The following is a 26,857-nucleotide window of genomic DNA, read 5'->3' as shown; positions in this document are numbered from 1 at the left end:
TATCCCGGTAGAATTTTACAATGTAGTACTTTGCATGTGCGCGACTATGCAGGTCATAAGTCCTGCTTCAATATGGCGGCACGTATTCTGTTGACTTGTAAAATATAAACTTGTATTCTATTGTTAATAAATAAATAGTAAGATATATTTACTTCTTTGATTTGTGCGTACCCCTTCTATCATTACAGGCACAGGTCCCTAAGAGAGTTCCCTCTCTCAGAGGATGATCCCCACTATAAATATTGTTAAGGTATCTTGTGTGATTTGTGTGCTCCTTCTTTCATTTCAGCTACAGGTCAGAACTTGTAAGAATATTTTTAAGTGTCACCTCTCTTGAGGCGACTTAAAACTTAGAAATATTTTTACAAAACCTTATAAGGAGTTCCCTCTCTCTGGGGGTGATCCCCCACCATAAAAATTGTTGATATGCCTAAGAACCCTGGGGATGAAGCGCAGAGACATCGTAGCTGTAGGATGGGCCGGGAGCAATGGACGCATCGACCTTAGACTGTCTAACGACACGGGCCAAAAAATTTAAAAATCTGATCCTCCCCTGTTCTCTTTCTTCAATCTCCTCCTCTTCTCTACTCTACTCTCTGTTCTCTTCCTTCTATCTTCTCCTATTCTCTCGTTCTACTTTTACTTTCTTACTTCTCCTTATTGCCTTCACTTGTATTTCAATTTCTCTTATATTTCGTTGCAATTCATATATGCAACCCAAATTATACCTGATATTTTTATATTTGAGAAAAATGCCTTCTATACCTGAGATTCGATCCGTGCCTACTAGCATGCTAGCAGGTGCACGTACCCACTCGACCACCGAGTGTTTTTATTATTTATATTTGATTCTTCTATTTATGTTTTTACATTATTCAACTTTTTAAAAACAACAACACAGCTCAACAATGTTGCACTCGCTCCACGCGCATAAGATTTATACACAATATGACTTAAGACGTCAATACTGAAAACGACAAAGAGGATACCACAAAGAAATATGCATGAGATTATAATTTTACATTGTGTTATATTGACAACAATAATAATAGATACATTTAATAGATAAAACAATATCGACAGCTAGTAAATTCGGGAGTAGTAAAAGCTTGCCTTAAAATACACGCGTCTCCAACACTTCAGCTATAGATATTGCAAACCCCATTCGTGTACTCACAAACTTTTTCTCTGTGCATTAAAGTTGTCCATTTGCAGAAATTAATTATAAATCCAAGTTATTCTTATGTGCGAAACGATAATTGATTCCTAACGGAAACACGCGCACAGGTGAACCAAAAATTAATCCACGATTAATAAACACAACAGCGTGCATATTTATCCGACGGCCACCACGCACGTCCTACAAAAAAACACCACACTGAATTAACAGTGTTAACAGTGTGTACAGAATTAAAATCTTTAGTAACGCAAACAATTGTCACGAAGTTTGATTAATGAACAAAACACGTGCACACCACACCACGGCGCACGAACGACTAAACCGGACTAAACAAGAACGAGAATTGATAACCGACCCACAATTGGAGGGACAAACAACAATGTTCGTAAGTTAAAAACAACAACGCGACTCCCAATATTCTAGTACCCAAATTATCTGCTGAAAATAACAGAAAGATTGTGATTTGAAACAATTAAATTACCTTACTTTTAATTTATTTTTATAGGTGGCGCGCGCTTATCTCACAAATTATAGATGAAAGTGTTAAAAAGTTTCAAAACATACAATCTGGTAAGAGAACGTTTGCCCTACGAGATCGCGTTCGCCACCTAAAATCAGACGAGCGCAAAACAGAAAAAGGGCATTTTCGTAGGTTTCCCAAGAGATAAACTCAGAAGTTATATACAAAAACGATAGAGAATTTTAGTACCTACAATTTGGTGTAAGAACGGTTGTCCTACGACATCGCGTTCGCCCGCTAGACACCTAAAACCACAAAAATTAAAGGATCAAAAAACACAAAAAGGGCATTTTCATAGGTTTCCCAAGAGATAAACCCAGAAGTTATATACAAAAACGATAGAGAATTTTAGTACCTACAATTTGGTGTAAGAACGGTTGTCCTACGACATCGCGTTCGCCCGCTAGATACCTAAAACCACAAAAATTAGAGGATCAAAAAACACAAAAAGGGCATTTTCATAAGGTTCCCAAAGGATAAACCCAAAAATTATATACAAAAGCAATAGAGAATTTTAATACCTACAATGTAGTGTCGGGACGGTTGTCCTATGGCATCGCGTTCGCCCGCTAGACACCTAAAATCACAAAAATTAAAGGATCAAAAAAATACAAAAAGGGCATTTTCATAGGGTTCCCAAAAGATAAACGCACAAATTATATATAAAAACGATAGAGAATTTTAATACCTACAATTTAGTGTAAGAAGGGTTGTTCTACGACATCGCGTTCGCCCGCTAGACACCTAAAACAACAAAAATTAAAGGATCAAAAAACACAAAAAGGGCATTTTCATAGGTTTCCCAAGAGATAAACCCAGAAGTTATATACAAAAACGATAGAGAATTTTAGTACCTACAATTTGGTGTAAGAACGGTTGTCCTACGACATCGCGTTCGCCCGCTAGATACCTAAAACCACAAAAATTAGAGGATCAAAAAACACAAAAAGGGCATTTTCATAGGGTTCCCAAAGGATAAACCCAAAAATTATATACAAAAGCAATAGAGAATTTTAATACCTACAATGTAGTGTCGGGACGGTTGTCCTATGGCATCGCGTTCGCCCGCTAGACACCTAAAATCACAAAAATTAAAGGATCAAAAAAATACAAAAAGGGCATTTTCATAGGGTTCCCAAAAGATAAACGCACAAATTATATATAAAAACGATAGAGAATTTTAAAACCTACAATTTAGTGTAAGAAGAGTTGTCCTACGACATCGCGTTTGCCCGCTAGACACCTAAAACCACAAAAAATAGAGGATTAAAACACACAAAAAGGGCATTTTCAAAAGGTTCCCAAGGGATAAGCCCACAAATTAAATATAAAAACGATAGAGAATTTTAATACCTACAATTTAGTGTCGGGACGGTTGTCCTACGGCATCGCGTTCGCCCGCTAGACACCTATAACTACAAAAAATAGAGGATAGAAATACACAAAAAGGGCAATTTCAAAGAGTTCCCAAAGGATAAACCCAAAAAGTATATATAAAAGCAATAGAGAATTTTAATACCTACAATTTAGTGTAAGAAGGGTTGTCCTACGATATCGCGTTCGCCCGCTAGACACCTAAAACCACAAAAATTAGAGGATCAAAAAACACAAAAAGGGCATTTTCATAGGGTTCCCAAAGGATAAACCCAAAAATTAGATACAAAAACAATAGAGAATTTTAATACCTACAATTTAGTGTAAGAACGGTTGTCCTACGACATCGCGTTCGCCCGCTAGACACCTACAAGTACAAAAAATAGAGGATAGAAAAACACAAAAAGGGCAATTTCAAAGGGTTTCCAAGGGATAACCCCACAAAGTACATACAAAAGCAATAGAGAATTTTAATACCTACAATTTAGTGTAAGAACGGTTGTCCTTCGACATCGCGTTCGCCCGCTAGACACCTAAAACCACAAAAATAAATAAATAAACGAAAATAAATTTTAAATATTAAAATTGTTGAAAGTAAAATGGTAGTTATTGCTCTGGCGCTAAAAAAATTCACACGGAAAACAAACGGGGATTAGCTACACAAATTAACAATTACACAATATATCCAATCAAATTCACTAGCTACCGATCTCCGAGACCCGACGGATGACCAATAAATCTTTTGACGGCAGACACAAGAAAAACTATTCACAATTTTCTATTAGTAAATATAGTCAGTGGCCGATCAATTGTAATGCAATAACCAAGTTAAATTCTCAAGAAACGTGAAGTGCACCACAGCACTCGACCGACTAAACATGAGTGCATCGGAGATGATAGAAGCACCACTAAATTCATGCAAACAGTGCAAGATTGTATTCTACTACAAAATCATGCATGAAAACGAAAACATTTATCACAACTACATATTTGAATAATCTCGCAAAATGTGGTACAAAAAATAATTTATAAGTTTGCAATTGTATTTTGCAGTGTTATTAGATTGTTTAATACAAGTAGTTTAATGCGCCGCTAAATTATTTGAAAACAAATATATAAGATGCCAAACCTATCACAAACTCTTTAATAATTAAAGACCACAAAACCATTACCACAATAACTAATTCATTAAGAATTAAAGAAGCAGTAATACAAATAACATTTTAAAGAACTCCCATACATACAATCTGATGCAGGTACCAGTATGCAGTAAAGTTACATTAAACAGGTAAACCCCTAAAACACACCAACATTAGTCTTAGAAAACAGAAAAATGTTATTTTATTTAAAGAATTCTGATATATACATCCTGATAAAAGTGCCACTATTCATTTGTCTGATGATGCCACAGTGTGGCAAAACATGTCACAGTGTGTTACAAGTTCTGTGAAACCCTTAAGGTTTATCCTTTTATTTTATGATAATTACGCTAATACTGGAAAGTCATGTTGTACAGATAGACCCTAAAACAATTCCCAATGACTTTGACAAAATGACTTTTTGAAGAATTTATTATAAATATTTAATATTAATACTACATACCAATAGTTGTAAGCGGCGACTATATATTCTTTATCTATGGCTAATATGTATAATTGGTGGGCAGCATACATATGTTTTTGATGTGCTCTTCAGTTATCGGATGAGGTTGAGAAACCTATATGGCATTAAATAATTACTTTGTATAAGTATTTTTGTTAAAAATTATTAATTACTCTTAATTCCCATTTATAAGTACCTGGCTCACACAGATTTCGTAACGAAGCTGCAAAGCCCAACATAACCTAAATATCATTTTCCGTTTCATTAAGACCAGTGTTACTTCAGTATGAATAAACTGTTTATACAAATTAAATACTAGATAACACAATGCTGTTAGATAACATTAATGTATAAATTAGCAGCACTAACGAAACAATAGCTGGAGTGATGTCGTCATCAAAATCATTGTTGCAAACATATTTAACAATCTTCATAGTTGTGGCAGCATATTGGTAATATTGTGTTTTAAATATTGAACTCAAATATTATTCTGGTTAATTACAGGATAGTCTCAATACTGACTGTTTTTGTCAACAAAGCATTATTAAGTGATATTGATTTGGATGCTCCCTTGTTTATTGCATTTTACCAGACTGTGATAACTGCTTTAATATGCTTCTTAATAAAGAATTTCAGTAGTATGTTTACAGAATGGCAATTTCCAGAGACAAAGGTATTTTATTGGCAGACCATCAGAGATGTAAGCATTTTAATACATAAATTCATATTGAATTATTAAACAAATCAATAATACAAATATAAATTTTAGGTACTTCCACTTACTATTATGTTTACTACAATGATTGTGGCTAACAATTTGTGTCTCAAGTATGTATCAGTTGCATTTTACTACATTGGTAGATCACTAACAACAATATTTAATGTTGTGTTCACCTATTTAATACTAAATGATACTACATCAAAGAAGTGCCTCTTATGCTGCTTCTTTATAGTATTTGGATTTTTACTTGGAGTTGATCAGGAAAACCTAGCAGGTAATATATTTATGATATTGGCATATTCTTACTAAGTGTAATTGTTGTGATCCTAGGTTCTCTATCAGTGACTGGGACAATTTTTGGCATAGTAGGCTCTCTTTCATTGTCATTATATTCTATCTTCACCAAGAAAGTACTTCCAAAAGTTAATCAAGAAGTGTGGTTACTATCATACTACAATAATATTTATGCTAGTATTATATTGTACTTTATAATATTATTTAATGGTGAAATTAGTGAGGTATTGAAATATGACAAGCTTCTTCAACCAATGTTTTGGATTATTATGACAGTTGGAGGAGTGTGTGGATTTTCTATAGGATTTTTGACTTCACTTCAAATTAAGGTAAATTCCTGAAGACTTATAGAGGTAGTCAAACTGAGTACTTGATTTTGATCACAGGTTACATCAGCACTCACTCATAATATATCTGGAACTGCAAAAGCCTGTGCACAGACAATTTTGGCAACATTTTGGTACAATGAACATAAGTCTTTTATGTGGTGGCTGTCGAACTTTGTAATATTGTTTAGTAGCGCCGGATATGCACGCATTAAACAAGTTGACATGGAAAAGAAACATCGTGAAAGTCCGTCATATACCAAAGTATAATTTAACAAAATTCTTTTGACAAACTATATAACGGTATACATATATAGCTGTTTTATAGTATATAAATATTACATTTTATTAAATTGTATTATAACAATTAAATAAGTTATTATTATATTAAGAAACGTGAACAACATGGCATAATTCAAGTCGAAAAAACCTGCTGCTGTAAATCTAATGTTTGATGCAGTTTGTCGCATCAAAGTATTGAGTTTGTTAATTAGAACTGGATACTTTGAGTATCTATAAAATACTTTCTTCAATAAAATATTCATTATAGTTCTTTGGTGTATGATATGTTGACATTTTATGGGTAGCATAATTCCTTGCGCCTAAAAATATATATATATATATATATATATATATATATATATATTGGATAAATATGACTAATGAAGTTATGCTTACTAACCATAGTATAGATTTGAGCAATATAACGGAATATTTCTTCATGTAGATGAGAAGATTGAGTGGAGAACAATTCAGAAACAAATCCCAGAAAATACTGAACGGCAATCATTGTTGAGAACAAAATATTCCATCCGAAATGTCGGTTGAAATAAAATACAATATCATTGTGTTTCTCAACAAGCAGCAGTATTGTATTCAACTTTGCATGCACATCATCTAAATTTCTTACAATTGAAATTATCTTTGGACTTTCCAAGAAAGTATGATTTTCAATGAAACATTTTGATGTGTTTCCATTCAAATATTTAAGTGACTCATATAAAGCATTCAAAATTTCCCATTCTATTAAAAATACTGTTAGATAAAGGTACTCTGGTATCACTTGTAGGATATATTGAAGGATTGCTTTATGGCCCCAAATATAATAGCTACTGACCATAAACAGCAGATAAACAGCTTGTGCAAGAACAAATCGAATGTAACTACGCCACTGAATTGTCGATGAACCAGCGTTACTATTCATAATATTCACATGCAAGTATATTATATCAGTCAACGTGTTTTCTATTTGTAAAAGATCTTCTGATGCGAAAGTGGTGCGTGCTATAAGCGATAAATTTGCAGACATTAAGAGAAACGACTGAATCAGTGATGTCAGTGATGCGCTTGCAGCATTAAAATCATTGTACACCAGAATAATCATAACAGAACTATATGAGGTGTAGACTAAACACATGATTATGCCATAATAATAATTGTATATTCGATTTTGGAACGGTAAGTAAATTCCAAACCCTTTTGACACACATATCAGTAGCTTGTTCATTATATCCAAATGCTTGCAATACTCAACACAAATTTGATTTAAATGAACTAATGCATGTGGTGTCCCGGTACCAGTCTCTAGTTACTAGAGTCTAGTAGAAAGGTAAGTCATAAGAACACTAACATATTTTTTCCATTAAAGGTATAATAGAGTGTATGTTGTTGGTAGAAATATATAAAACTATAATTTGTTTTCTAAACTTTTAAAACTATTTAATATATTAAATAGATATATAACATAAACCAAAATGACTGCAAATGGCTGTTCTGCGAACTTTACATAAGTAACGGTATTAAATTGACTTTATTGTAAGTTATTTGACGTAATTGTAAGACAAATGCTTTTGTTATTTTATCAAATTTATCAACATTATTTATATAAAAATTAATTATCCCATGTTCTGTCCTTATTTAAATCATTTAGTTTAGTATAGTAACTTATCGAGAAAGAAGATAAATACACCAGAAGTAACTCTTCGGAATAACGGCTGAAACTCAAAATAGCAGCAACGCAACTTCGCGATGTCCTCACGCGCTCTGTTTGGGCTAGAGGGCGCTCGCATCCGTGGTTTTTGCATTCTGCCAGCTGCCAGTTCAATCCAAGCTGATCGAAGCGTTCTGTTGTGCTTATCAATCTGCAGTAAAGCGAAATAAACAATATACAACAAACATTGGGTGGTAATTCGCGAAGTAATCAATCAAGTTCATTTGTTCGTGAACGGTTATTCACGTTTGTGAGGCATATACACCAGGGTTGCTTGTTGAAGCAGAAGAATGGCGGACTCTGTTGAGTTGCGTATGAGCGTTGCATCTATAAAACGCGTTGATCCATATGCTAAAGATATATTAGCGAAATCCACACACGTTGCATTATATAAGTTCAATCAGAATAACGATGCTTGGGAGAAGACTGAAACGGAGGGCGCTTTATTTCTCTACAGCCGGAATGGAGAACCCTTTCACAGCATCATGATCATGAATAGACTCAATACTGATAACCTCATTGAGCCAATTGTTAAGGAGTTTGAATACCAAATGCAAGCCCCATTTCTGCTGTACAAAAACTCTAAAACCAAAATATTTGGTATTTGGTTTTACAATCGCGAGGAGTGTGTGCAACTAGCTGTATTACTAGAAACTGTTATGGAGAGTGTGAGAGAAAACAATGCAGATATACATCTACAGTCGGAGGATGTAGACATATTCAGACTGTTATCAAGAGCACAAGAAGATTTCAACAAAACTCCCAAGAAGAGTGAGCAGCCACAACCAAAGTTTTCCACACCAAGGGCACCTGATGTTACTTCACAAAGTGTAATGGACTTTTTTGCTCAAGCAAGTGGCAAAAGTGTGACTAAACCAGTAAATGCACCTGAAGTTGAAATGCATTTCACACTTCAGAGATTAATGAGCAATCCGGTTCATACTGTTGAGCACATTGAAAAGCAACAAAGATCAACCACCCCACAAGAACAAGTATTGTTGAGAAAAAAGGGAGGCAACCATTCTAGTGCTGATAGAAGAAGTGTACCTATCAACTTTCAAACCAGTAGTGACAAAAAAGAGAATGGGTTGAATTATTCTCGCGTTTCGCCTCAACACAGTGCACCCATTACTTCTCCATTGACAGCTTTTATTACTCAGAAACAAAAAGATGACAGAGATGCATCATCTCCATTGGCACAGTTCTTAGAAACACCTCAAAAGCCAGCACTGATGCCTCCCATGATGTTTGCATCATCCAGCAACAAACAGGACAAAGTGGACAATTTATTGTTAGATAATAAAACAAAGAATGTGGAGCCACTCACAAAGAATCAGATGATTCAGGCATTATCATATATGTTAAAAACTGATTCGGAGTTTGTCACAAAGTTGCATGAAGCATATGTGAAATCTCTGGCTGAGATGGTCAACCAGAATGTTCTTAACTGATTTTCGTTGCCAATGTATTATAATTCCTATCAGTTTTTTAATTATGGGTACGCCGTGCTTTTTCAAGCTCAAAATTCTCTAAATTGTGATATTTTTTGAGACAAATTGACCCAAATTTTATCTACTACTGTTGACGATTTACCTGAATAACTCTATTTTGGTAATTATTATTCTGTTCCCAATTTTTCCACGTATCTTTAACCTGAAGGTGTATTACAATGTACGACTTTGAATTCATGTAAAATCCTTGCAACATTAATAAAAACACTGTTGTAGCATTAGCATGCTTATGATAATGTATGTTATTGGATCAGAACTGTAGATGACGATTACTTATGACACAAGTATTACAAATAAATTGGCATTGACTTCAATATAAGTTTAATTCATTTGTTTAATGAATATGTTGGGAGTACAATTTGTCGTATTAAGATCTACAGTTTTAAGAACGACTGCGATTATGTAGGTACTTTTATTATTATTATTATATCTATTGTAAGTTTGTAACAACGCGCTGAGTTCCTTGAAAATTTGCATAATGGATATTAAAAATTAATTAAAGGAAGAATATAATTTATTGTTTTTATAAACCCTGTAAAATACCATTTCTTTATAGCTAAATTTGATGGTCATATCTTGAATCTAAATATTGCCAATGCATAAGGGAAAAGTAATTGATAAACGACCATACTTTTACTAAATCAAGCGCATTATTAATATTACAAAGAACTAACTGTAATTTAATAAAATCAACCCACCCTCCCTTTTAAAGTTAGAATGTAATTTATTTAGTAGAGTATTAAATGTATATAATGTTCTTTTATCAAATATTAAATAGATTCAAACGTTTTAGGAAAAGTTTTGAAATAAAATTATACTTTTAGTTCATCGTTTTTTTATAAAAAAAACATTTATAAGGAATATAAATGTACCACATGCCCTTAATTGAAAAAGTATGTTCATGTGTCCCCGAGTTTCAATTTTATTCCCGCCCAGGAATGTCATTCAACCATTACCTTATTTTAATATAATTGATGTCTGACACTGCAACTCATTTCTACAAATAATGAACAAGATTGTAATAAAATTGTCAAAAGTGTTTGGAATATATTTACCATTTAAAACTCCAACTTATAACTACTACTATGGTGTTTTCATGTGTTTAATCTACATCTTATATAGCTCAGTAATGATACACAATGATGTAAATAATTCAAGTGAATCGCTGACTTCAGTGATACAATCATTCATGTTGATGTTGGTAAATTGGTTGCTAATTATTCGCACAACCTTCTCGAGCAATGAACTTATTCAAATTGAGACCACATTAGAAGATATCGCCAATTTACATACAAAGATTATAGATATAAGAAATTCAGCGACAATTGAAAAGCATAGCTATATTTTATTCACTGGTACGCACATTGCATATGTACTGTTTATGATCAGTAGCTATTACATCTGGGGACATGAAGTTATTTTAAAATTTGTAATGCAAGTACTACCAGAATATATTTATCTAACAGTGTTTTTGCTGCAATGGGAGATTTTGAACACTTTGCATGGATCAATTAAGTGTTTAAATCACAATGTATCACAGTGTTTCTTAGATAATCACAACTTTTTGGAAAGTGCAAAGAAAATATCAGTCGAGGGGAATTTTGATGACGTGCACATGAAGCTAAATACAATATTACTACTTGTCGAGAAACACAATGATATTGTTTTTAATTACAATGAACATTTCGGATGGAACATCTTGTTTTCAACTTTGATTGCTGTTCATTATTTGCTAGGATTTGTTTCAGAATTATTTACCTCTCAATCTGTCCATGATAATAATGAAATGTTTGGTTATATTGCACAAGTTTATAATATAGTAAGTAAATTACCTATACGTTTGTTTTATGGAAATTGATATAAACATATTTTTAAGGGTCAAGGAGTTATGCTACCAATAAAATGTGAACATCTTTTACACCAAAGAGTTATCATGATCAACTTACTTCAGAAAGTATTTTATCGATATTCAAAATATCCAGGATTAGCGAATAAACTTAATATTTTAATGCAACAAACCACATCAAATATTAATTTTACTGCCGCAGGTTTTTTTGACTTAAATTACGCGATGTTATTCACATTTCTTAATATGATTATAACTTATTTAATTGTTATCATACAATTTAACAAAAAATAAAACAATATTTCAGTTGCATTGTAATTTTCGATAATATGTTATTTTTTTCCAACATTTAATCATATTGTATGCTAATTTGAAAGTATCCAAGCTTATCCATTGCTTTAATAGTGAGCCAAGGAATTTAATTGGCAAGTAAAAAAATAATTATATCAAAAACTATAATGTCTCAAGTCACTTTTATATATTAAATTTACAATATGATACTCAATATGCTGAATACTTTTATAAAATCACTAACAAGTTGACAAGCACAACATGAATTCTATAGTTGTATTTTTGTGTAAAATATACGGATCATATCCGATAAGTAAAAATCATAAAGTGTCAAAATTGTATGCAACTATTTTAATTATCGTCAACATAATATTTTCTTGCTTATTTGCTCATAAATTTGTTTTGATGACCAAAAGACATGCATATGATGCAGTTGCAATGGTTTTCTTTCAACAATTTTTGCTCATGATTGTGATACTCAGTATTATTCTATCAACAAATATTGTAAACTTTTCTCGTTTCAAAAAAATACTTCTAAAAGTCGAAAATATAGCAATACTACATAAAAAATTAAAATTTAAGCACACAATGCCCACTGACACACTACGATTACTTTTGGCTAATTCAATATACATGTCATCAAGGATATTGGCCTATTATGCTTATGGATTTGCTTTTGATTCTTTCTACTTCATAGATGTTGCATTGACATACGCAATAGTTTTGACTATTACACTGCATTGGCAATTCCTGAAATTCCTTCATTACTCGCAAAAAAATACAAATCATTTTATGATGCAGATTGCTTTACCACAAACAATTATACGAGGTAATAAATATTGGGAAGTGGAAAAATGCATTCAAATAACACATATTATAAAATTGCAATGTCTACAAACATGCTTAAGCGATTTAATCTCCAAACATTTTGGTTGGCATTTTCTGTGTTTCTTACTTACAGCATTTCAACATATTTTAGGATTGCTGACTACTATTATTAAAGCTCATTCTCTTTCGAAAATCATAAATATGTACAGCATTGGTTTGATTGTCACTCAAATCGTGAGATTGGTAAGTAAACAAATATAATTATGTACAACTGTTATATGAATAGGTTTTGTTCAGATATAAACTATTACTATATTACTATACAATCTCACATTGCAAGTCTGTGGAGGCGCGTAAATATATATTTATTTTCATAATGTTGAACATACATTTTAAATGTGCTAAATTTTTGTGCATCTTGCCATCTTACCACAAAGGTTTAAAAAAATTTACTGCAAATCGCGTCTATGTATTAAGTATTGCAATATTTTATTTTATTTATCTATTTATGATATTCTACCGGTATGCAAAAAACAAATCTAGTCATAATCCGATGGTCTTTTTAGTAGATTCTTATCAGTTTGTAATCGATGTCATATTAATTTTGGGCCCAGGAACATGGAATTTTAATAATATAGCTAAACTATTTAAATCTATTAATGAATTTGATATATTATTAAAAACCAATATCAAGCCAAACATAAAATTTAAAAAACCAACTCAAATAATAAATTTAATTATGTTTTTTTCACTCGGTTTGATGACTGTATATTGGTACTTAATTTATTTCTATTTTCTTCGTTTTCCTCCGTTTTTTCAATTACCATTTTGGAAAGAAATATTTAAAGCCTTTTATAATTTATACCTCATGTATTTTTTGAAAACCATCTTAAACGAAATTGAGAACAGAATCAAGAGAATTAATAAGAAAATTCAAGAAATATTATACTCTGCAACTTTAAATTTGACCGTAAAGAAAGTTCAAACATTAATTGATTTAGACAATTTAAAGCAAGTTATAATAGTTAATTTTAATTCAACATTTGGGTTGCATTTATTTCAAGTGATTACATTTTCCATGTTCATATCTTTTATGAAATTATACTTTGCATTGGTTCGGAACATGAAAATTCGTAGCTTGGATGGCCTGTTGTATCCAACGATTTGGTTTATTCTGATATTGGTGAGTAATTGTATTAAAATTGTTAATAAATTATTATCTGTCAGTAGTGAATAATGATAATTCGTTTAAAATTAACAGTCTTCAGCTGAATATTTTCATAAACAATAATTAAATCTTTCAAACCATTACTCCAATAAATCCAACAATAATATTTCTGAATAATGACATTAAGACGTCTGCTATGGACTCTTTACGTTTCTATTCAAACATCGGGCCATTAATTTGCGTGTTACCCTTTTACTACTCGCGTAAACATAAATTTATTAAAAGTAACGTTTATTGTGTGTGTTTTACAGTGGGATTTATATTATTTATTGTGCTAAGCTATTATTATATGTCATTAAAAAGAAACAAGAAGGCATATAACAATTTGATATTAATATTAGTCGACGTTATTAATTACATCCTAGACGTATCTCTTATTTTTGCACCCTGTTCGTGGAATTATCATAATGTAGTAAAGTTCTTTCAAACACTTACAACTTTAGACAAATTTTTATTAAACGTGTTTAAATTCAACAATAAAACAGAATCAAGCTACCCGCTTTTTTATTTTATATTTACAAATTGTTGTATATCATCAGTAGCATTATATGAATATAATGTTTGGCACAAGAATCGTGATACTGGTACTCAATTATTTTTCTTAAAGGATTTGTTAAAGTCATATTACATTTTGTATTTAGTTTTAATATTGAGTGCTATTTTAAAAGAAATTGAAAAACGTATAATAGCTATTAATAAAATCATTGACAATAATGAACCGGATAGTCAAATCTTTGTGAAACAAATAAATATGAATGATGTGAATAAATTTCGAAAACTTCAACAGTTAGGATTTGTTCTGTGCGTAGATTGCAACAAAGCATTTGGAATGCATATATTCGCAATAATGATTCATATCATGTTTTATATCTTTATGTACCTGTACATGATATTGACCAGCAAATTTATAAATAGTCTGCAGGATATTTTGATTACCGTGTTTTGGATTGTATTTACTGTGGTGAGTAACGTTAAAATCTTTAAAATAGTGAAATATTATATTAACCATTAGTTGTTTTTATGTGAAGATTGCGTATTTATTATAATTGGTTGGTTGTAAATGGTTAAAAATAATGTTTACCCCTGCATGGCTGAATTTAGCCCTGACAAAATCGTTAAAGACTAAAATACGTAATAGGTCAGTCAATTATATATAATTATACAATTTTATGACCCGTCGCTTAAACATGAATAATTCATTTGAAGAGTGCACAATTCCTAAATGCATTTGCCGATAAATCCATGCCACTGCACTACGACTACAACTCGTTAACATATCAAGTGGCTTAAACTTTTTTGATCACGTAGTGTTAAGAATTAATCAACAACATGCGGTGCATGCACATTATTGGTACAAAAAAAGCAATTGCAATAAAACCGATTCAGTTCAGAAAGCTGTTAAGATAATCAGTTCTAACCTTTTGCTTCAGTTCAGTCCGTATATAATATTAATCCAAATCAATGAATAATAAATAACATGTATTGTGCCACTCTAGGAAGCGAAAAAACCTGCTGTCTTTTTACGTATCGAGAATAACCGGAACCTTTCAACAATTGCGTGAAAATCAGATGAGTACATCGAAGAAACTCAGTCATAATGTACGTAGCTGATAATATTCGATCCGTTTTGCAATGGAACGGTTTTCTTTGCATTCTACCAATGTACAAGAATCGAGAATTTCACAAGCAGACAATTTTCGCATATGCAATTAGCGTCGTTTTTGTGGCACTGTTTGTTTACTCAATCATTTTTAAATTTCAAGGCAATCGAAATAGCGGAGTTTTCATGGATTGTATTTTGATCACAGGGATGACAATAACAAACTCGGCGACTTTAATTGGTGCAGTGCATTGGAATTACGAATCTATTAATGAAATGTTTAAATCGTTCAATATGGCGGATAAGTTGTTGCAAAAAGAAGCAAAATTGTTTGATGTCGTCAAAATATTTCTATTGTTGAATTTTTTTCTTATTTTGTTAATTGCTTATCACGTATATACATGGACTTTTGAACAGGATGTATTAGAGTATCGTTATCGTGTGATTGAGATGATACTTATGTACTACAGTACGCTCACAGTGTTTACAGAATATTTGCTATTAGCGCATTTGTTAAAACGGTTCGAAATATTTAATAGCATACAAGAAAATCATGACTTTTTTAAAATCACCCTGCAAAGTTCTTATCAACAAACGGAAATGCTTGCAAGTTTGCATAACATACTTTGTGACCTATGTGATTACTTTAATGATATTTACGGATGGCAAGTGTTGATGTCAATATTTAATATTGTCTTCAATATATTAAAGATGATCGATTTTATTCTCAACACATACGAAGAATTGACAACTAACCATTTAGTATTTGTTATTATTATTACAGTGTTCTATTGTGTAATAATAGTTTGACAATAACGAACAGAATATTTTTGTGACAATTATTTTGTTTCTAGGCCCAAGGAGTGGTTATTGCAACAAAATGCGAGCAAATAGCCAATGAAGGCAAGCGAACTGTGACAATTGCATATAAAGCACTACATCGATATTCAAGCATTCAGAATTTAAGAGATAAATTATTTATTCTGGCGCAACAAGCCAGCGCCCGGAGTCCTCAATTTACAGCTGCTGGTTTCTTCACGGTCGATTATTCTATGCTCTTTACTTTTGTCAATTTAATCACTACATATGTGATTGTTATTATACAGTTTTCAGCGCCTACGACAACTGCACCAAAATTTATCATTGTCAATGGAACGGTGACACCAGTTTCATAAGTATTTGATAAAAGATTTCAATCATTAAAAAATTGTGTGAATTAAATTTTCAATTTTTTTTGTCTTGGTGAGCAGACAACAACAATCCATTAATTGCAGTTTGCGTTGAATGTGTTTTTATATTAATAATAAATAATGTTTGTATGAAGCTCTCACATTTACACCAACTCATTGTCTGTTTAAAGCAAACTGTCATGTAAATACAACGAATATGTATAGTGTAACTATTAATATTTAACGTATGTTTTTGTCTATATTTGAAAAATATTGTGGCTATTTTGTGTCAGTAAGAAGCTTGTCAGCTTTACCAATCTACTTTATTCAGATTTATTAGAATGGATAACCTATTCTCAAAAGTAGCTCAAAAAATAGGGATTGTACCAACTAATACATTTTATCGCACTTATCCAACTATTTACAAATGTGTTGCAATTTTACACGCCATAATAAACTTTTCAGTAAGTTCTTATCCTGTTGTATATTTGATAGAAAACGATTGTGCAGGAGAGCGCCCAACATTATGCGTATTTATCATGATAATTTCGGTATCATATGGATCGGTTGTGTCGCTGTCAATTTTATTAAAAAGTGTGTTCTATCCGGAATATTATATTGGAATGAAGCAACAATTCAGTGATATTGATACAATTTTAAATGACAATGATATTACAATTGAACATCGTTATGGATACATTGGAATTGTAATATTTCACATTTTTTTTGTGGCTTACGTGATTTTTGTGTATTTTCTATTCTTTCAATCCTATCCGCTCGTATATAATATTTTAAGCAACTGGACAATTTATAATATGGGAATGGAGATTATAATACCATTAAAAATTTTAGAGCAAATTCGTCTACGTTTGAAATATATGAATGTAATGATAAACAAGTTAAATACTACGAAACTGAATACAGGAGCAAGAGCATCAATTGGATATAAATTTGATTTTGATATATCAAGTAAAACATATAAAAAGCGTGAAGTTATAATTTTGCAGATTTTAAGTGTTCAGCATAAAATCGAGTGGCGAAACGATTCAACATGAAAATATCGCAAAAGAAGACCAAATGCATGGTAATTGCACCAGAGCCAACTAGGTGCAAACTGGAACTCGAAGGCCAAATCATAGAGCAAATATCCTCATTTACTTATCTCGGCGTTACTATCTGCAGCCACGGGACCCTCTTTGAGGAATTGCAAGCACAGGTCGCCCGGGCAAACCAAATAGCTGGATGCTTAAAAAACTCTATCTTACTTAACAAGCATATATCAAAGCAGGCTAAAGCAAGGATCTACAAAGCAGTTATTCGCCCTATCATAACATACGCAGCAGAAACACGACCAGACACGAGCCGAACTAAAAACCTAATGCAAACGGCGGAAATGCGAATACTAAGATGGGTAGACGGCAAAAGACTTCAAGATCGAGTTCGAAACGAAGACATAAGGACAGCGTGCATGGTTCCAGACATCAACAAATGGGTACAGGATAGAAGAGAAGAGTGGAATCAACACATAAGTAGAATGGACCGAACTAGAGTCGTCAAGATAGCCAGAGACAGATCTCCAATAGGCAGAAGATCCCTTGGCCGACCGAGGAAGAGGTGGTCAGATGTGGTGACGCACTGAAGTTAAACAGGCAAAAGTGCCTAACAAAGAAGAAGAAGAAGAAGAAGCTTGGTGTCTTTTTATGATAAAAGCCCAACAAGTATCCAATGTAGGAAAAGAAGTTATTAATTGTTGTATGCACACAACCACTTCAAATTTACATGATCCAGAAGAAAAGTCAAAATATACAGAGTCATTAGCACATTTAACGAATTGTGCAAATGTACAGTTTCCTGAATTCACTGCTCTGAAGTTTTATCGTGTCGATTACACTGCAATTTTTATTATCCTCAACATGATGACTAGTTATATTGTTGTTTTAGTCCAATTTCGAAAAGAATCCGATTGAAATAAATTTGATAAATATTGTTGTGTATTACGAATGGTACTATTGCGTGAAAATATTTCATTATGCAGTTTATGCGATTAAATACTTGAATAATTTATAAATGCCTTGTATATTATATATTCTCATGATTTCATGTTTTCAAGTAGAAATGTACTGTAAGCTTTCAATCATATTAGTGTTAACAAAGTTTGGTTGAAAAATTATTCGACATGGATAACTTTTATACAAAAATCCTTCAAAAAATTGGAATTGTTCCAAGTAATGAATTATTTAATGCACATCCGAAATTATATAGATGTTTATCTTTGGTTCATGGAATATTGGTTATCTTGATATGTGTTATTCCATTGATAATTATAATACCCGATTATTGCTTGATTATTGGTGGGTTTCAGTGTTCGTTTATGATTGCTGAATTTGTAATATTTGCTATTATTATGATATCATCAGTATTTATAAAAAATGTGTTTTATCCATCGAGTTACATTGCAATCAGAAATAATTTTAAAGAAATTGACATAATATTACAGAAGCATGATATTGAAATAGAGCCAGAACAAACAATAATCGGATGTATTTTACTTCAAGTGTGTTTTGCATCTTCAGCAGTTTTCTCAATTTCGATGTACACCGCAATATTCCCTATAATATATCTTGTATGTGGGATATGGACATATTACCAAATTCTAGTACAGTTTTACTTCGCTTGGAAAGTATTGGAACAGCTCCATCTTCGTTTGAAACATGTGAATGGCCTGAATAAAAGTTTACTTGAAACATCATTTGGATTATCCTGCGGTACACAATACTCGTATAGTAGTGAAGCAATTCTTAAATCAGAAGTAACAATTTATCAGTTAATATTAATACAGAATAAAATTATTCAAATTGTGCAACACTTCAATCAACTTTTTGGGTTTACAATATTAATGTTAAGCCTGGGATTTATGATTGAAGTTTTAGACATTGTTTCAAGTATATTTCTGAAAATTCCAGATAATTTTTTTGTCGATCTTCTGGATACATTTATTCATTTGGTAATATAACAATAAATTAGTTAAAATAATTATTAATCTATATATTTCTTAGGGAATTTGGTGTATTATTATACAAAAAGCTGATCAAATAAACAACGAAAGCAAAATATCTATAAAACATTGCATGGATGCATCAAGTATTGCTTTACGATTCGAAGAACCACTTTTAATCAAATTGAAAGAATTGATAACACATCAAGCAAATTGTGTAACTTTACAATTGCCCGAAGTTACTGCGGCAAAATTATATCCTGTTAATACTTCGGCTATATTTACTATTATTAATATGCTTGCTACATATACAGTCGCAATTGTTCAATTTCATAATAATTAGTTCAAATACAATAACTTAATGGTGTTTCAAGAACAAAAGAAAACAAGTTAACTACGTGCAATTAAAACATTGGTAATGTGGTGAAATTCATTAAATTTTTACGACTATACTATAAGGGTGAATAAATATTAGGTACAATGAAATATATAAATGAGATAAATATTAAAACAACAACTGGACTAAACAAACCCATAAGCAACATGCACATTAAATGATAAATAATGAAACATTGACACGTGAAATCGATTTAGTACCACCGTTAGCCCGTGGCTTAATATATTTTAGAATGAACTTATAAAAAGAGTTGCAAGAAACATCATCAACATGAACGACATATTTATTAAAACAGCGCAATTAATTGGAAGTTTTCCAAGTTCTTTTAGTGACAAAAATCCAAAAATATATACTACTTTTTCAATAGTAAATATCCTAGTAATTGTTGGCATTGCTACATATCCCATAATTGACTACGTGGAAGAATTAATAACTTCACATTATTCGGGAAAATATAATGCAGATTTGATAATGGAAATTGCAATTGATATTATATATGCATTGTTTGTTGTTCATGCAATTCTATTCAAAAATATTATATATATTAAAGACTGCAACAAAGTAAAAAGTTATTTTCGAGAAATTGATGTTATTTTAAAACAAAAACTTACAGCTAATTTTTATAACGTTCTTATAAAATATGTTGTTTATCATTTATTATTTTTTGTTTTTATAGTATTTCGATACAATGTCTTTCTCTCTATTGATTACACAATAATAGACACAATTTTGACAACTTGGTTAGACTACGCTGCTGGAATGGATATAATTATAGGATGGAGAATACTAGTAAATGTGCGAATTCGTCTGAAATATATGAATACAATTATTAAAAAATTGCACGAACCGCCGATAGTAAATGTGGCAGCAACTGCTATACAAAAAAGAGATTGGAAGATTAAAGATGAAAATACTATACTTGAATTGATTGAAGCTCATGCCAGACTTGTGCATATTATACAAATCTTTAATAAATTATTTGGAGCATCAATTGTGCTGCTTAACATGATGTTCTTTGTGGAGTTTTTAGCAGTTGTATTGCGTATAATCGCCGTGCAGGAATCAGAAAAGGAACTATATTTGGATTTGATTGGCGCAATTTCTAATTTGGTATGTTTGTGTTTTAGAACACCATACATTTAAACTTATTTTAATCTTATTTTTTAGGGAATGTGGCTTGTTTTTGTTATTAATGCACAATATGTAATTGATGAAGGAAAGTGTTTGATTACTAATTGTGTTGAAGCCACAACTGTTTCGTTAAATTTGTATGATTACATATCCGAAAAATGGAGGAATAATCTTGGACATTTAACTCAATGTGCAGTAATACAAGTTCCCGAATTTACCGCGGCGAATTTTTATATTGTTAATTTTGCTACCATATTTACAATTTTTAATATGATGACAGGATATATTGTGGTTGTTGTGCAATTTTCAAATGATAGTAATAAGAAAGCGTAAATGTTGCTGTGTGAACTGTTAAAAATTAACAATGCACTTACAATTTACTATTAAGTTTGTAATGTAGATAAAATAAATGCCTAATTTGAATGCTTGGTGTAATTGTGTTATTATTTTAAGTGGTGAACATTTTTATACATACTACTATGCCAGATGCAATTAAATAATTATTTTATTAAATTATTTATACTCTTATGATGCATATGAACATGTTCTTAACATTGTATTAAAGCACAGTTTAAATCGAACTCTTATCTATATCCGAACAAATCGAAAAAGAAAAATTCTTGTACAATGAACGATATTTACGCAAAAGTACCCGAAATGGTTGGACTACTACCCAACAATAGACTATTTAAAAATTATCCAAAAATTTACAAGTGCATATCTATATTGCACAGTTTTTGGAACTTTACTATAATATTACTACCAGCATATAATGATATTTATAACATTATTAACGAAGAATTTTCTCATAAAGAAATGCTACTCAGGTTTATGCTAGTGGTGAGGTTGATGGTGTACGCATCTCTTTCATTTTCCTCAGTGTTTTACAAAAATGTATTGTATCCGGAAAGTTATGTGGAATTACATTATCACTTTGGTGTAATTAGTGATATATTAAAAAGGCGTAAAATTGTTTTAAAGCAAAATCAAAGTAAAATCATATATGCTATAGTTCACACCATTTTGTTAGTATATATGATATACTCAGTATACATATACGATAGTCTTTATCCTACTGCATTTATGATAATTATCAATTGGCCGCATTTTAATTATTTGTCGGAAGGCATAGTTGCCTGGAACATGTTGGAAAATGTGCGCGAATATTTTATCATTTTAAACAATGCTATAATTAATTTACAATCTTGTGAAATGATGAAAAACCAGCTGAAAATTAACGATTTGATTGAAATTCACGAGAATTTGTTAAAGATTTTAAAGTCATATAACAAAATCTTTGGTATCAGCGTGGTTTTTAGGAATCTTATATTTGTAGTCGAAGTATTGTTTACATCTTTGAAACTAGTAACCATTCCAGGAGCGGGAATTTATTTAGATCTGTTTGATTGTTTGGTTGATATGGTAAATTAGTCATTATAGTTAATATTGATTACATAATTATTAAATTGTCACTTTTTTTCTAGTCAATGTGGTGTTTCCTAATTTTTAAATCTCAACATGTGATTGACGTTGGAATGAAAACAATTTCGTGTTGTTTTAGTACAACATTGGTTTGGTTACAAAACAAGAATCAAAATGATAAAGACAATGCATTTCTAGATCACTTGAACGAAAGAGTACGTTTACAAGCGCCTCACTTCACTGCTGCAAAGTTTTATACAGTTGATCTCGCAACATTTTTTGTAATAATTAACATGATGGCAAGTTATATTGTCGTAGTAGTGCAATTTGCTACCGATACATAATTATATGCAATAAAACATCAAATAAATTATTATCGAGGAAAACATTTGAAACTTACTAAAAGTTGTATTGTTTTACGATAAGTGTTCATAAAAAACACGATTATAACTTTTTAATACAAACTACCGTTTAGAAACTATCCTCATTTTAGTTCACAACTGATATACGTCTTATAATCCAGCTTTGTATATTAGTACTCGTCTTGAAGACAAGTTAGGTTGCACAATTTTAAATAAATCCTTTAAGATGAATGACATTTTTGTAAAAATTCCCGAACGAATCGGAATTCTTCCGAGTAATAAACTCTTTGATAAGCACCCAAAAATTTATAAAAGTATATCTATTATACACAGTGTCATCAACTTTACAATGGTAATCCTCCCAGCATCGAGTGACATCAATCATATTATCAACGGTGTTTATTCTGACAAAGAAATACCCTTAGTAATAATGCAATTGGTGAGATTGTTTGTATATGCTACAATTGTATCCACATCAGTGCTATACAAAAATGTGTTTTATCCCGATAGTTATATGGATATAAAATATAATTTCCACGTGATTGATACAATTGTAACAAAATGTAATATTAAATTAAAGAAACGCTGGAGAATTCCCCAATTTATACTTCTACATGTCGCATTTGTGCTGTATATCATCTACACTTTATATATTTACAATAATGTTTATCCAATCGAATATTTGTTAATTATTAATTGGGTTCATTATAATTATGTAACTGAAAGTATACTTGCTTGGAACATGTTGGAGCATGTGCGTGAACGATTTGTAATTTTAAATAATGCAATTGATGACTTACAAACCACGGACACCAAACATAGCATTTCAAGTTTAATCGAAATTCATGAGAATTTGTTGAAGATTTTAAGAACTTATAATAAAATTTTTGGCAGCAGTGTAGCATTGAGAAATTTAATTTTTATCACCGAAGTGCTGTTTACATCTTTAAAACTTGTTACCATCCCTGGAATGGGAATTTATTTAGATCTCATTGATTGCATGTTGGATTTGGTAAATAATTTACTTTTGTTTGTTCTATATTAATTTCTTAGAGTATTACTTATTTTAGGTACCATGGAGTTTGCTAGTTTTAAAATCTCAACACGTAATTAATGTAGGAAGAAAAACTGTAACGCATTGTTTTGGCACTACATTAGTCTGGCTAAGAAGAACTATTGAAGATGATCTTGAAACTTCACTAATGGCGCATTTGAATCAACGAGTGCGTTTACAAATTCCTCATTTTACGGCTGCAAAATTTTATACAGTTAATTTGGCGACATTTTTCTTAATTATTAATATGATGACAAGTTATATTGTGGTTGTGGTGCAGTTTGCAACAAGTTAGATTAATACTATAGAATTAGATTTGTCTTACCTGTAATTCAACAGAGACTTTGATAATTATTTAGTAATCTTAATTATATCACGCACAAAAATGCTATTGTATTTGAACACAGAGTATTGCACTGAATTAAAATATAAAATAAATATAAAAATAAAAAATATAAAATATTCCAAATAAATAACAAGATCAAGAGCAAGGTTCGCACGCGACTGTTTCTGTTCAGGTTGCGTATTTGCGATTCAAACTACATGTTCTCCAACGCCGATATTTTCAGGGACATGCAGATTGTAGTATCGAGCGTAAACAAGTTTTTGGATGATAAGTATCATTGTATTACGCACTAATAGGCAGAATAAGAATAGGCAGACATGTAACCAGCATTTATTTCATAAAAATGACGATTCATTTTCTCCTGTCATGCAATTCCCAACAAAAATTGACGATAGCACTCGAAAACATGGTTTAGTTTAGCTATAGATTATTTTTCAGTTACTCTAATAAGTGTACATCAGTGAATGTATGTTGGGTTGCCCATTATTTGACTTAGTATAAATCTTGCAACTACACTACAAATGAATACTAAATCGACTAAATCAAATTAAACTACCTTGTACTGCCACTTCAATTTCACTCGAGTGCAATCGTCAATTATCGACTGATGATACAAGTAGTATTTTCATGTTTGCATATCCTGAGTAGTTTAGAGATATTCAAGTATGAAGTATGCACGACGTGTCAATGAAGTTGAATGAATAGCATACTCGTTTACTTCCACCGTTTCTCTAGAATTCATGTCAGGGTAACATTTCAAAATAAAATTTTCATATAAAAATTCCACATAATTTTGAAATTGACTGTATTTTTGTTTCTATCTTGTAGCATCATAAATAACTACCTGGAATAAACACATTCATTATTCCAGACAATAAAACAACACTACGTATTTACCATTACGCTGATATCAATAATTTATAAAGACGGCAGAAATAATAACTGGATGTTGACAAAGCCATCCACCAAATAAACAATTTACGACATTAGTGGTTGCATAATTAATTAACCCGCCATACTGACAACGCAGTAAATTATGTGAACATTATTAGTTGACTAGAAACTTTCTGAAGTAAGTGTTGAACTTTTAATAAATTTACAATGGACGACATATTTACAAAAATTCCTGAATGTATAGGAGTTTTGCCCGATAATTCACTATATCATAATTATCCAAAAATATATGCACTTTATTCAATGTTGCATTTTATCTACAACCTCGGACTCATCATGTATCCAGTAGTCATTAGTATAATTGATATTATCCATGGACTATATCCAAAAAATGAAATTTCGTTCGAAATAATGGTTGCAGTAAAGCATATTTTATATGCCCTCATTGTGAGTATATCAGTGTTGTGGCAAAACTTGTTATATCCGAGGACTTACATTGATATGAAAATACAATTTCGTAAAATTGATGCAATTTTAGTAAGACGCGGAATTTCATTTGACTCTCGATTTGCTTGGATAAAATACATTATTTTTTACAGTGGATACATTTTATACGTAATTTATTTATATCATATTGCTGGCCATGATGAGCATGTAGTATATATTGTGTTAGTAAGCTGGATACATTACAACTTTGCTTTGGAAATAGTCCTTGCATGGAGATGGCTGGAATTGATTCGCCAACGTTTATATTATTTAAATGCGTTAATTAAAGATTTAGAATTAAATTCCAGCAAACATTCAGAACAACTTGACTATGTAGTCTCACCAGAAGACGTAATTAATCATACTGGGAAATATGTAAATGATTTGATTGAAATTCAAAGAAGAATCGTAATAATCGTGAACGCATTTAATGTTCTTATGGGTACCAGTGTGGCGTTGAGAAGTTTCCTGTTTATTATCGAAATATTGATTGTTGTATTACGAATTACTATTCATTTACCGGATGGATTTTTGTTATCATTAATTGACACATTAATTGAAGGAGTAAATAGAATCTTAATATATAATTACATAGTAAATAAAGTTTTTTTTATTTTTTAGTTTGGATGGTGCGCAATTATCGTAAAATCTCAACATGTGGTTGATGAAGGAGCTAAATCAGTTGATAGATGTTTTGATGCCACAACATGTTGGTTACAAAGTAATAACAAGTCTGATATGGATAAAGAATTATTATCTCATTTAAGTCAACGTGTGGCGACACAAATGCCACGTTTTACTGCCGCTAAATTTTATAATGTCGATTTTGCAGCGTTTTTTATGTTATTAAATATGACAGTAGGTTATATTATTATTGTTATTCAGTTTTCATAATTTCTAAACCAAAGATAATTTTATATCAATTTGCATCTATTTAATATTATTAAGAATATTTATAAAAAAAAACATTGACTCATTTAATAATTTTCCTGAAACACGCAAATTATATATGAATGTATTTTTCTTTCGTAAATGTTTCAATTGGATTGCATGTTATTATCAAGTTGTAATAAAAAAAGGCTAATCAGTAAAATGTATATCTACTTGTTCAATCGTATTTCATCGAATTAATAATACAAAACTTATTATCATTTGTGATATTTGTGTGAAAAGTCAAGGTGGCGGCTATTTTATTTCTTTTATTATTCAACTAAGTTACTTATTAAGAAATTATTGTTTAGAAATACATAAAACATGTCAAGAAGAGTGCTTAGATTTGAGTAATGTAAT

General features: G+C 31.1%; 4 protein-coding genes and 3 long non-coding RNA genes across 43 annotated transcripts; 5 read left to right on the top strand and 2 right to left on the bottom strand.

Moving 5' to 3' along the window:
- Nucleotides 1-1,010: 1,010 nt before the first annotated feature.
- LOC135804343 (uncharacterized) lies at nucleotides 1,011-5,009 on the bottom strand. 36 transcript variants are annotated; one of them, XR_010551024.1, is made up of 15 exons: nucleotides 4,873-5,009; nucleotides 4,677-4,791; nucleotides 4,441-4,597; nucleotides 4,315-4,370; nucleotides 3,556-3,607; nucleotides 3,390-3,441; nucleotides 3,224-3,275; nucleotides 3,058-3,115; nucleotides 2,892-2,943; nucleotides 2,725-2,776; nucleotides 2,559-2,610; nucleotides 2,393-2,444; nucleotides 2,226-2,277; nucleotides 2,060-2,111; nucleotides 1,011-1,945 (listed from the first exon to the last, which is right to left on the bottom strand). XR_010551024.1 is itself a non-coding variant. In XM_065318192.1 (10 exons), the coding sequence occupies exons 5-10, from the start codon at nucleotides 3,585-3,587 to the stop codon at nucleotides 1,336-1,338; spliced, it is 273 nt and encodes a 90-aa protein (XP_065174264.1). In that variant the 5' UTR covers nucleotides 3,588-3,607; nucleotides 4,319-4,370; nucleotides 4,441-4,597; nucleotides 4,677-4,791; nucleotides 4,873-5,009; the 3' UTR covers nucleotides 1,011-1,335. The 36 variants fall into 36 exon arrangements, 8 of the variants coding, with proteins under 8 accessions (XP_065174264.1, XP_065174263.1, XP_065174268.1 ...); XR_010551021.1 differs by having other exon boundaries at nucleotides 3,552-3,607; nucleotides 4,319-4,370; XR_010551033.1 differs by having other exon boundaries at nucleotides 3,054-3,115; nucleotides 4,319-4,370.
- nac (GDP-fucose transporter nac) lies at nucleotides 4,990-6,566 on the top strand. Its single transcript, XM_065318179.1, has 5 exons — nucleotides 4,990-5,128; nucleotides 5,181-5,376; nucleotides 5,446-5,671; nucleotides 5,728-6,020; nucleotides 6,078-6,566. Exons 1-5 carry the CDS (start codon nucleotides 5,064-5,066, stop codon nucleotides 6,285-6,287), a joined length of 990 nt encoding a protein of 329 aa, XP_065174251.1. The 5' UTR covers nucleotides 4,990-5,063; the 3' UTR covers nucleotides 6,288-6,566.
- LOC135804347 (uncharacterized) lies at nucleotides 6,266-6,863 on the bottom strand. Its single transcript, XR_010551048.1, has 2 exons — nucleotides 6,700-6,863; nucleotides 6,266-6,619 (listed from the first exon to the last, which is right to left on the bottom strand). It is a non-coding gene; the product is annotated as an uncharacterized lncRNA (long non-coding RNA).
- A 1,219-nt stretch (nucleotides 6,864-8,082) lies between these two features.
- On the top strand, nucleotides 8,083-10,031 carry DCP1 (decapping protein 1). The gene has a single exon (XM_065299145.1). It carries the CDS (start codon nucleotides 8,298-8,300, stop codon nucleotides 9,456-9,458), a length of 1,161 nt encoding a protein of 386 aa, XP_065155217.1. The 5' UTR covers nucleotides 8,083-8,297; the 3' UTR covers nucleotides 9,459-10,031.
- Nucleotides 10,032-14,971: 4,940 nt separating this feature from the next.
- Nucleotides 14,972-17,408, top strand: LOC135803673 (gustatory receptor 68a-like). Its single transcript, XM_065317345.1, has 2 exons — nucleotides 14,972-16,106; nucleotides 16,166-17,408. Exons 1-2 carry the CDS (start codon nucleotides 15,309-15,311, stop codon nucleotides 16,484-16,486), a joined length of 1,119 nt encoding a protein of 372 aa, XP_065173417.1. The 5' UTR covers nucleotides 14,972-15,308; the 3' UTR covers nucleotides 16,487-17,408.
- Nucleotides 17,409-21,586: 4,178 nt separating this feature from the next.
- On the top strand, nucleotides 21,587-22,811 carry LOC135789415 (uncharacterized). The gene is made up of 2 exons (XR_010547561.1): nucleotides 21,587-22,425; nucleotides 22,488-22,811. It is a non-coding gene; the product is annotated as an uncharacterized lncRNA (long non-coding RNA).
- Nucleotides 22,812-24,834: 2,023 nt separating this feature from the next.
- Nucleotides 24,835-26,830, top strand: LOC135804083 (uncharacterized). 2 transcript variants are annotated; one of them, XR_010550969.1, is made up of 3 exons: nucleotides 24,835-24,935; nucleotides 25,016-26,131; nucleotides 26,189-26,830. It is a non-coding gene; the product is annotated as an uncharacterized lncRNA (long non-coding RNA). The 2 variants fall into 2 exon arrangements; XR_010550970.1 differs by having other exon boundaries at nucleotides 24,840-24,929.
- Nucleotides 26,831-26,857: the final 27 nt, after the last annotated feature.

This window comes from Atheta coriaria, unplaced genomic scaffold, assembly GCF_025399875.1.
Source record: "Atheta coriaria isolate IRGN ID8LTWV9N9 unplaced genomic scaffold, Caltech_Dcor_3.1 hic_scaffold_3_pilon, whole genome shotgun sequence".
NCBI classification, from domain to species: domain Eukaryota; kingdom Metazoa; phylum Arthropoda; class Insecta; order Coleoptera; family Staphylinidae; genus Dalotia; species Dalotia coriaria.
Note: the sequence above shows the minus strand (reverse complement) of the source record. Positions and strands in the feature narration are given on the sequence as shown.